Consider the following 12,020-nt stretch of genomic DNA (forward strand, 5'->3'; position numbering starts at 1 on the left):
ACCTTCATGTTCTGCAGCAGAGTGGCTTTAATCCTTTGGAAGTCAGGTTCCCACTCCAGACGATGTCAGTTCATTCACTGCAAAATTTGCATTACAGTTCTGCAGTGCTCACTTGAGATTCCTGCTCGTGTTAAACTCTTTCCAGATAATTAATAAAAAATGCATGCACGCAAAAAGCACGTAAGCCAATTTGTTTATAGGTTCCAAATAATATCCACAGAGACTTTTCCAGTCTTTGGCTCATTCTAAAAATACTGTGCCATGAATATGCAGGCATCTGGTAATGTGGCACTACTTCACAGTTATCAGATGCAAACTGGAAGCTGAACCAGGAACTGGCAGGACAGCTGAACCTTCCCAAATCTTTCCCAAAGCTCACACAGCTTTAGATCAAGAGCCTTCAGTGCAGGCTTCTCTCTGATGCTCAAAGTCCACACACCCTTTAAAAAACCCACCCTACTGGACTCTTAATAAGCAGTGAGAGTAGATCAGTGCTGAGCTCTGCCACTCGTGCAATTTCTAATATTTCCCTGACTGTACCTGTAACTCTGCAGCCAGGGGAAGCTCTGGTCCAGCTGTCTGGACTCAGGGTGCTTGCCAGGCGCTCCTAACCAGCAGGGTTCCCAGAGCCAGTTCCTATACTTCGGAGATTGGGTCTCCTGCGGGAACTCTGCTTTATGAGCTCTCACTCTCCACCTGAAATCGGAGCCACTTTGTAACACCACAGTCCCCTCTGAACTTTCCCCAAAGGCCTTCATCCCTGAAGTGGAGATGGCAGTCATCGCCATCCCAGCATGATCACACACCTCGGAGACAGACTTCACACTCTCCCCTGGCTGATGAGATTAACAGGGCACTCAGCATGGGATCCAGGCCTTGTGCTATCATGCAGAGCAAAACTCAAACTGTAGAATTGTCACAGGCGGCAATTTCCAAAGCACTGCCCAGCTTGGATCACACACGGTCCAGGCGCTGCACTCTGCAGCTGCACGGCGCTTTGGGGAAGCAGCAGACCGAAAACCCACAGGGGCACAGGCTCTTCTCTTGGCAAATAAAATGTATTTGTTGGCCAGAAGCCCACAGTTGAGCAACTCTGCTTTACTCCAGCAGGCATCAGGGATACGTCTGTGTGTATACACACACACGCACACACTCTCCCCTAGAGTGATGATGGAAGGTGCCCTCTAAGAAGGTGGAGGAATAGCAGTAGGAGATCATGTGTAGTTAAAAGGATGCAGTAAAGAAGTCCACCACCTCTTTGTGATGCTCCAATTTTTCTAAAAAAAAATCCAAACCAAACCCTACTCATTAAGTCTAACTACATAGAGAGCCTTTTAGTTCTAGGCTCTGGAGCCTGTGCCTAAAGAAGAGCTACAAACTGAACACTAACAAAGATCTGCCAGGGTTGAATTTCTGCTCAGAGGCTGCAAAAGGCAGGAAATCAGTGCAGACAGCAAATTCCCTTCAGCAATCAGAGCAGATCACTCATTGCGTAGCCCCGCTGGAGCGGCTCAGATTGTCGCAGCACAGCACATGAGGAGAGCGCAAAGATGGAGGGAAAAACTCCTCTTCAGAGCAGCCCACCACTTGATGTCATGTTCCTGCAAGACCTTAGAAGTGAATTAGCATTTAATCCAGGTCAGATAACACAAAAGCTTCTTGAAGGTGTGATGAAATGTTTCAATCCACACTCAGGACATGAACACCATGGAAATAAGGACTCTCGCATCCAGGAGAGTATCAGCATTGTATGGAACAACGCCCACATGGTGCAACGATCCCAAACAGCATCCATCACTGTCACTAAAGCTATGGTGGGATCCGGGACCCCAGTCTTGTGCAGCAAGGGAATGGAGGAGGGCACAAGACTCAGAGATGCAGCTTCCAGAAATTCCTGTCCCATAGTGGGGTCAGGACAACCACAGCCCCAAAACCTCACTGCCACCTTGACCAGAAAGTGTAAGATTCCTATGCGCACTCCTAATATTGCAGTACTTTTCGTGCACAGTGAGAGACTAAGACAGTACTATGGGGCACCAGCAGGAGACTCACCTCTGACCCACAGCAGCCCCCAGAGAAAATAAATCCCTTCAATCCTTTGACAGCAAAATCAATTCACTATCTCTACAGAGGGGCACCTCTACTGAATCTTCAGACGTGGGTATCGCCTCTTCTCTCACCTTGCTGCCAACACACCCTGAGAAGCTGGCTAAGCCATCACATCACTTTCTAAGCTCATCCCATGTCCTCTGCCCATGGGGCAGGCTGGGGAGTATATTAAATTGGTGCTGAACAGCAAATATTGCCCCATAGCCTCCATGCAGAAGATACCCACAATGTGGTGTACGGGCAATATCCAAGTGTCAGATTTCTGTCTCAGCAGCACCGAAGTGCAGAAGTACGAAGGGGAGGGTTCCCGTAGGCTGTGTCCCTTTCCCAACTGCAGGTTATTTGCCATGTTCATTGAAAGTGGCCTCTATTGTAGCTTGACAGGCACTTTGCCATTTCCCCATCATGGCCCACATCTTTGTCTGACGTGTAAAGTCTCTTTAGAAACAAATACTGGAAGCTGAACAGATTGTTTTGCCAAGCAAACATTTAAATAGTGATGGAAATAAGAATTATAAACAATTCCATTTATTCACTGAAGACAAAAATACTACCCCAAGCCAGCTGGTATCCTAAGGCACTGACTGAACACTAGAAGGAAAAAAGGTATTTAAATAGCCTTTAAATCAGCTGAGACAACCCTTCTCAGCTCAATAACCATATCAGCTATTTGTTGTTTTCCAGGGGCATCTCAATTCCCCCAGCAAGCCCTGTTACAGGCAGGCTCGCTGCTGGGCTGTTTTTCTGAGGGCTGGCATCGTGGGGTCTCTGCCACTAAGAGCCAAGTCTCACACGTGCGGCTGCCCCAGGAGCTCCAGCACAGCTGCCGAAATGGGGCAGGCACGGTCAGCACTCACAGCCGGCGGCTCAGGGCTCCTCCTGGAAATCTGGTTCTCTGCATCACCTGCAAACCTTGCCACTGCTGGCCTCTCCACGCACTGTCCGGGACAACAGCAGCAGACAACTGGCCCATGTTTACTTGTAAGAAAGGACGTGCCGTTTCTCCCCAAGGAGCTGGCGCTGACCTTTGGGAACAGACATGTTGACAGAGCCACGTTCAGATTTCCTCTCAATTTTCCCAGGCTTGTTTCAGTTTCAGTCCTGCTCTTAAGGAAGCTGTTTTCAAACCAAACCCTACATCCCAATTGCTGGAGTAACTCCATCCCCTCAGCCCCATGACTATTGGGGATGGCCCTGAAGCCAAGCCCTGGGTCTGAACATTGTGGGTCAGTTATGGAGTCAGGCTCCTGGTCTGGATGAAGATTTCGCAGCAGCTCTCAATGTCTACAGTAGGGCCAGGCTGCTGAGGCCCAGCACCCCACACTGAGGGAACGGGAGCAGGAGAAATGTGATCTTTCAACCCAGACCACTCCGGCCAAGGCCAGCACAGCCCAGAGCAGAGGGAGACACGTGCTTTGACGGCATAGCTCAGATCCCCTGCTGCCAACACAGCCCAACGGGAGCAGTGCCAGTAAGTGGAATATTCGCTTTCTCTCCCTTTGCCTTATGTTTCACCATGCCCTCACACCACTGCTTGATGCCACAACCCTGCCCGATTTGACCCCACCTTCTCCTCCAGCTTTGCTGCCTCTTTCCGTACACACCCTCAGACACGCACACGTAGCCCAACAGAAACACGCCCTGAGCTCGTCGGAGGCTGGGAATCTTTTTAACGCAAACCTCCCACGCTGCCAGAGAGGCAAGCTGCATCATGCGTGGAGCCACATCAACAGCCCTCCTTCCCTTCCCGCAGTGCCAGGAGCTACGCGCGGGCTGGCACCGATGGGAGAGAGCATCACGCATCGCGGAGTGACCCTGCTGCTGCGGAGGGGTGAGGAGACCAGGTGGTGACTTTACTCACCCTACTAAAAAGGCCTGGCAGGTTGAAGGTTAGGAGTTGCCACCTGTGAACGCGGGAGCATGCTTGCCCCATTGCATTCTTACCTACACTCTACAATACTGATAAAATTAGCGCATGCTTGAGCTTGTCCATTCACCGCTCCTGCAGAGCTAAACCAGGAAATATCACAGGTCCTACAGAAACAGTCATTACTGAGTTAGACTGCACTGGACCACCAGATTTCGGGACTGTGGGTGCCCACTTGGGTAATTAACCCAAATCAGCTAATGGAGTGAATATACACAGTTCCATCAGGGTCTCCTCAGGCACCGAGCCTGCAAGAACCCTGTGCCAACTCCCCCTTTGCCCTGCCCCAGAAAGCCTGCACCCCGAAGCCACCGGGTCCTGTTTCAAGCCATAGGACCCAGTGAAATGCAGGGTGGTCAGGCACGTGGCACAGCTACCTCCCTGGAAATGAGAGTGCTACAGCTTGGAGTAACACAGAAAGGGATGTTTGTACAGACAAGCACATAACGGAAGAATGATCAATAGCAGCAGCATTCAGATGAACTCCAGTCAGAGTCACAAAAGCAGAGACACAGACTGCAATTACTGTTTTTTTATAGTTCCTTTTTTGTTTAATGTCCTCTTCAATGCTCAGTTACTCCATTATAGCACTATAAACAATCAGGATGACCCTAGCAATAACAAATGAAGCTCTTTATGTTTTATTATCAGCCTGGAAACAACTTACATCTCTTTCCGCTCCCTAATAAAATTCCTGATAATCTTTATTTTTTTCATGTTCTAATTGGCTGCTAGTGAGTTCCTCTTTCTGTACCACTTTGAAGAAAACCTGCTTAGATCAGCAGATTGCATCAGGCAGATAATTTTTTGCTAACTGATACACAAAGCAAATGCTTGAACAGAGCCTTGTTTATTTGCCTTTTCAAAATTGTGACATTTCAGATGTCTCCCTGCAGCCAAAATATCTGTGTGGGTCATTGTGCAGAGAGACGGCGATCTGCCTACCTAACATTTCTGCCACGGTTCTGGCGGGGACATCGTTCGCCCCTCACATGGCCAGAAACACCAGTGGGATTATGGCACGTGGCTAAAGCCAGCTGCTGTGTTTTGCCTTGGAGAAAGCTGTGTTTTGCAATCGTGAGAAAGGATCTTCCACAATGGAGACCCAGCCATTCTCACAGGAGCAACAGAGAGGCCGGTATCTGAGTGAAAGATTTGGTCCCTCTGCCGAGGCTTTGGTCCTGTTCATGCTCTGACTCCAGGCACTGAGTAAAAGGCACGAAATCAGACCAGAACATTTGCAGTTGCTGGATAAAATGCAGAATATGAGCCGCTGGTGATTCAAGCTAAGACACCAGGCACTGAAGCATGGTCACGTTTTTACTGCCCGCTCTGTTGAGAGGAGGGTTTCTTGGCAGCAAGTGGCAGCACCCAACTGGGATCATAACACCTATAGAAAGCCCAAGGTGCTACTGAGCAACTGGCAGGGTGAGGTGGTGAGTGGCGTAAGAGCCATCCTTCATACCTGCCAGCTGCAAATGTTGTTGTAGCTTCCAGCACGGTGACTGGGAGAGTGAGCTGGAGGCATCCCCACACTTCTCCACCTCATGCTTTGGGTAATAACATATGCACACACTCAACTGCAAATCCCCATCCTGCTAAGAGCCTCTAAAAGCACTTTCTGGCAAGAAAAACATGAGCCTTACATCTGCAGATGTCTTTCACTGTACAGTGGAAATGCCAGGAGTTATCCCTGCTATCCCAACAAAACAGTGTCCTTTCTCAGCATCTTTAGGGACAACAGGAGCACTGCCGACCAGAACTACCAACTCAGGAGAGGATTCTGCTACCACCACCAGCAAATCCATCAGCGATGGTGGGAGACCTCGGGTGGCATCCGGGGAAAGTGCCTTAATAAGCCACCAGCCTCCCGTGAGGGTCAGCACTAGCTACAGGTGATGTTCATATCGCCCTCTCTCCAAGTGACAGGCACCTCACGCTCCTCCGTTCTGCATCACAGGTAAGAGCCAAGCACCCAGGTGCAGAGTGCAAGAGAAAGCAGCACTTAAATATTACATTAGGAGGTGGCTTTGACCCCACGTGATGCTCAGGTGCAAATGCCTCTCCAGGGTGACAGACAACAGAGAACTGGACTTGACAAGCAATTTATCGTAACACTTTCATCTATGCAGAGGTAATTCAATACTTTCAATCTTATTTACTGGCTCCCACGTGTATTCTGTTGCCATCATTTGACCCACGCTCAGCAGCAGATGTGACTTGGTTGCACAATTAAATGATGCAGCAACGCCCTGAATTAATTTCAGCCTGTATTTATAGATGTCTAGCCCTCATTGAAGCAGCACAGGGCTGACGCTTGGCTTGTTGCATGGGGTTCTGTTTGCTGTACTTCTCACACCTTCACGGGGCAAACTCCAGTTTCAAAATCCCAGTCTCGCTGCCCTATTACTCATCTTGGAAACAACATGACTCCCCATTCAAGCAAATGCGCTGCTGAAATACCACAACCGAACACTTTTGGGATTTGAATCCTTGGGACAGAGCAGCCTCTTACCGCTTGCAGTGCCTGGGAGGATTTGCTAGAAGTGTTTCAAAAAGCCCAGTACCCAGTATGCAAAGGTGCTCAAAACCACTGAGCCACTTCCCAGACAGCTGTTCGGGGAAGGGTGAGCTGTCTAATTTTAAAGAAACATGAAATTTCAGTAGTGAAATTCATTACCTGTATTCCTCCCTCCTTGGCCCTGGGCAGCCGCCCAGGTTTCCCCGTGGGTCCTATCCAGTGTCACTGTCAACACCAGGCACTGCAGCCCTGATTAACTCATTACAAGTCAGCTCTTGTTCCTCTCCTTCCAGTCAAGAGCAAACAAGACACGTGCAGGCTTAGGAAGCCCTGAAGTGCAGCTCTGTCATGGACACAGTGGGACGAATGGAGCTGGCAGAGACCTGCAGACTCCAGCTGTTTTGGACATGAGTGGTGCCCGCTAACCAGTTGAGCTTTACTCACTGAGCGTTTGTTTGATTTTCTGCTGGAAGGGCCACATGGGGATAAGAAGGGACATTACCAAAGTAGATCAATTATGTTCAGGCCACATTACCATGTGTGGTATCAGCTTGCAAAACCCTGGTCCAACTGGTGATAGGTCAGAAGGTCACGCTTCCACCAAAAATCTGGAAATCACAGGTCATCTCCTTATCTGGAGCAAAGTGAGAGGGATCTAAGGAGACTACCTTGATCCTCAACAAGCAGATGGGTACCCTCAACACCTGCCACGTGGTCCACAATCAAAAGCCAGGTTCAGCCCCTCAGGGGTTTGGGGGATGTGGGCTGGCACCCCCATGTTGCTCTCCAACATTCAGCATGAAAGACTCTGCTCTTGGCTTTCCATTGGAAACATTGCTCTTGCATTCATGAAATCTTAATGTGACTGGGAATCAACGTCTGCAAGGAAAAATGCAGCACAACCTAGAGCCCCATTACAGGCCAGCCATGGTTCAGACAGCTAACACATGGAATCCTCCACTGCCAAACCCTGAAACAGCTGCTTTTCAACACCAGGAGGATTTTCCTCTAAATGCTAAGGTCTCCCTGTTGCCATTGCCTGACACTAGAAGCAGGTTCACCAGGTACAGGGAGTCATTAATCAAGCATTAAGCCTGAGCAATTGCAAACAGCTGGAAAAGCGGCTGCAGAGCTTCTCTGTGAAGCTTTTGGTGCCCGCTTATCCACGTGCTGTGGTAACACAGCATTTGCCATCAAGCAAGAATCAGTGCACATGAAGCCATAAGTTTCTCAAAATGCAAGGGTTACCCAAAGTACCCTAACACTTAATTCGCTCTTCCAACTCCCTTTGCAAGCTTCATTACAGTTGTAAATGCGAGTTGCAATTCAAGACCCAAAGTCCATTTCACTTGCCTCACCTCAGAGGTGCTCTGGCAACATCAAGAGCCCAGAAAAAAATAATAGCAAAAAAAAGAGAATCACCTCTGGGAGCCTAAAAGCACCTCATTGCGAGTCTGAGCACACAGGGCATTGTCCCCATCTAACAGTTGGGGAACTGAGGCACGGATCGCCACAGTGATGTGCTTACAGAGACATGACAAGACCATGGAAATCCCAGGTGAAGACCTGAGTTTCGGTAACTACATGCCTCATGCTGCAAGAGCCAAAGAGGCTGCTGCAGAGGGCTGTCACTGCTCACGCAGTGGTGGCCCTGATAGAGATCCCTGGGAGGGAAAAGGGTTAAGGAAGGGAATTTTGTTACTTTCTTGTCGTATTTTCTCGTGGGGGGAGAAGCGTTGTGCAAGCAGGAGTTTTCCACTGGCGCTAGGCCCCCTTGCACTTATCAATGGGACCTTTCAGGACTCACTCCCTGATTGAGACATCATTTCCTGTCCAACACACTAACCCCATTGATAACTCCACGCTTGATGGGAACTTTTCAAACCCACCAGGAAAGGCCAGGAGACCCAGAAGAACATATACATGAAAACAGAACTGGGGCAAAAAGTAGAGAAAGAAACACTTTTGGCCACTATCCGCACGCTGACAACTAATGTTTGTGATTACAGAGCTGTGCAACTTTAGCAGGTACATCTGACACAGAGAAGCCACTGACTGTTAGTGGGACTGCCAGGCCTAGTGCTTCAGACCAGTAAGAACTGGAGAGAGGCAGAAGAGAAAGCTTAAGAACATCCCTCTTTTGTCTTCTAGCCACACAGCAAACACAGAAATCAGGCCTGGCCATAGAAACAGTCCCCTTATCCACCAGAAAAGCCAGGAGGCCGTAACCATATAGCTTGCAAACAGGCAAGCTTCAGATGTCCAAGTACCAGATGTGACACACAAAGGGGGAGCAGCGATGAAACTAGGGCTCTTCAAGAGATCTCAGATCAGGTACCAAAGGGAGGAATCCCTTTTTTCCTAATTTATCATGGCAAAAAGGCTCAATGTTACTTACCAGGACACAGCCCACTCAGCTGCGTACATCCTTAACACTGGCTGTGAGGACTTGCTTGATATTCTAACCACAATCCAGCTCCAACCACAAGCTCCAGCCCAAAATCGACATTTCCCCCAGAGTTCAGAAGCCTGTCAAACCACAGCTTTTGTTTGCACCCCAGGCAATTATAGTTTCGCTGCCTACAAAGGTATGATGATACAAAGGTATCAATGGATCTGGCTTATTGCTAAATAGGACACCAGCCAGAAAGCTCTCACTATCTGTGCAGGTGCCTGGGAGCAGTACCAGAAATTAAGTAGTTGATGCCCACACTGAAACTTTGTCATTTGGACTTCTCTCATTTCCTGGCTTCAGACTTCAGTCAGCAGCTATCCACCAAGAAAGCTTTCGATGAAATCTAAATACACAGGCACAGAATGCAGCAAGGGAGCTGTACAAAACAGCAGGAGCCAGGACATCGGCTCGCTGGGTAGATGGTTAGGAGGAGGGTCTGGAAGGTTTCCACTACAATCTCCATTACTGAACTGCTGTGGGAGTGTGCAAAAGCTCTGTTGTTTTCAGTGACTTGGGTAAGTAGTTTCTGGGGGCCCAAAATGTAGCTCTCTTTCTGTTCTAAGTGCATCTGAAGTATTTAAAATTAGATCCCCTCTTCAATAGGAACCATTCATGAAAATGTCAGCTTTAAATGTCTTTACAGTGCAAGTTACTCCCTGTGAGCATACCCTACAAGGACAGAGTCTGAAAAGTTTCAAGATCATGACATGTAACAGACCAAACAAGCACAAAGCTTTATTTAAACGCACTATTAACCCAGCTGGAAACGCGACTAGAAGTGTGAGTAGAAATAATATTTTATGTTAGACAAGACAGACTTACCTGCAGGTCAAAGAACTTGCTGTATCTCCGGTAGATGATCTGGGAAGTCAGGTCAGACCATGTCACGTTGATGATATAGACCTGTTCAGTGAAAAAAAAAAAAAATACAAGTTAAGGTTGGCTCTGAAGCACAGGATACCTCCACAGGCTGAACAGTCAGTACAGGTAAGTTCCGCATCTCACCAGCCGCTCCTGCTCACAAGGAGAAATACAACCCTGGGTGCAGGACTAGCCTAAATTAAAGTCATTGCTCTGTTGCAGCCTTTAGCAGAGGTCTCAGGAGAGCACCCAGTGTTCCCTTGCCCATCCCCATCACCAGTTCCCGCTGATTTTGCTCTCCCTGGAATGAAAGCTTTAACTGATGGACAGCACATTTTCTGGTCCCTGGTGGCACACCCTGCCCTCCACCTCTACCTGTTTGGAGGGCCCCAGGGCACGTCGCAGGCACAGTCAGGAGAGCTATTCTGCTCCTGAAGTAACAGCCCGCCATGGACTGCTGATTTCCAACCCTATGCTCCAGGTTTTCCTTGTATTTGGAGATGTGACCATGGCTCTTCCCAGACAAGATGTGGCTCTAGTTCAACAAGGAAATTCAAACGGAACTCAGCTCCAGGGGGGTCGTGGGATTACAGCCATGCAATACAACCTCTTACACACACCTGTACATGCATGACAACAGCTCAACCCTACAGCACGCAGCCCTTGCTGAGTCACATCAGCACCTCTGGCACCTATCTGACTGACTCTAAGGTGACAGAAAGCAGGTCAGCGAGAGTGACACTGTTTTCTTACATCAGTGAAAACAGCAACACAAGCCCAGAACAAGCCCAGGATTTCCCTTATCCAGCCCTAGTCCATGCTCAAAACAATCATCTTACAGAAACACTTTTGCCGGAAGCTGTGATAAAAAAAAATGATTCGCAAGCACACGCACACACATACACATGTATATAACACATAAATGTTTCCTTTTGACCCTAATACCTCCAAAACATTATAAAAAAAAGGGGGGGGGGGGCGAAATTCTGCTCTCTCATACACTGGCCTTCAGGCCAAATGCTGGTCCTGCTGCCTTGATGACAGATGCACAAGACTTCAGCAAACACAGGACTGAGCCATCAAGGGTGACCCCTGAGAGTGACTACGCAATGCCAAAGTAATAGAAATCGCAGCTAGGCCAGCTCCTGGGTCTTTAAAGCAATTTCCAGGCTTCACAAATGGAGTGAGATAAGGATCTGGCAGAGGAAACAGGAAAGCATCCCTCCTCCCTCAGCCCTTGCGCTGCAGCAGGAGCTCTCCCTTTCGCCATGGATGCAGATGTGAAACTCTGTCTTCAGCAATGGGGGATGGATAAGTGTCACCCTCTTCTCCATCTTCGCCGAGACACTAGCCTATCTTTCACGGTGCTGATGCAGGGTAATTGCTTCTGTGCTTTTAATGGTAAAAGCTATTGCATGAAAGTCCCTGGAGGGATGTTGAAGAACAGGCTTAACAATGCTTTTCCAAGGACCACTGAGGGATTTTTCCTTTCTTCTTCGTTCCCAGTAGGAGAGAGGTGTCATCTGATGTCCTGGAAACCATGCAGATCCTGCAGCCTCACTTTCTTCTCTGCTTGTTATGACCATGTTCAGTCACAGAATCACAGAATAGTAGGGGTTGGAAGGGACCTCTGTGGGTCATCTAGTCCAACCCCCCTGCCGAAGCAGGGTCACCTACAGTAGGCTGCACAGGATCTTGTCCAGGCGGGTCTTGAATATCTCCAGAGAAGGAGACTCCACGACCTCCCTGGGCAGCCTGTTCCAGGGCTCCATCACCCTCAGAGGGAAGAAGTTCTTCCTCCTGTTCAGACGGAACTTCCTATCCTTCAGTTTGCACCCGTTGCCCCTTGTCCTGTCGCTGGGCACCACTGAAAAGAGTTTGGCCCCATCCTCCTGACACCCACCCTTCAGATATTTGTAGGCATTTATAAGGTCCCCTCGCAGCCTTCTCTTCTTCAGGCTGAACAAGCCCAGTTCCCTCAACCTCTCCTCGTAGTGGAGATGCTCCAGTCCCCTCACCATCCTTGTAGCCCTCCGCTGGACTCTCTCCAGTAGCTCTTCATCCTTCTTGAACTGGGGAGCCCAGAACTGGACACAGTACTCCAGTCCGCAAGGCAGTTTGCTCCCCGTCTCTTGCAGTCCAGTTTC

At 48.9% G+C, this 12,020-nt stretch overlaps 1 protein-coding gene across 3 annotated transcripts in view; it reads right to left on the minus strand.

Moving 5' to 3' along the window:
* Positions 1 to 12,020, minus strand: part of SH3PXD2A (SH3 and PX domains 2A) — a 269,372-nt gene that overhangs the window by 213,478 nt on the left and 43,874 nt on the right. For all 3 annotated transcript variants that reach the window (XM_075423671.1, XM_075423672.1, XM_075423670.1), the window contains exon 2: positions 9,835 to 9,915. In XM_075423671.1, the coding sequence (XP_075279786.1) occupies positions 9,835 to 9,915 (81 nt within the window). The remainder of the gene's footprint in view (positions 1 to 9,834; positions 9,916 to 12,020) is intronic.

Source organism: Opisthocomus hoazin, chromosome 6 (genome assembly GCF_030867145.1).
Source record: "Opisthocomus hoazin isolate bOpiHoa1 chromosome 6, bOpiHoa1.hap1, whole genome shotgun sequence".
NCBI lineage: Eukaryota > Metazoa > Chordata > Aves > Opisthocomiformes > Opisthocomidae > Opisthocomus > Opisthocomus hoazin.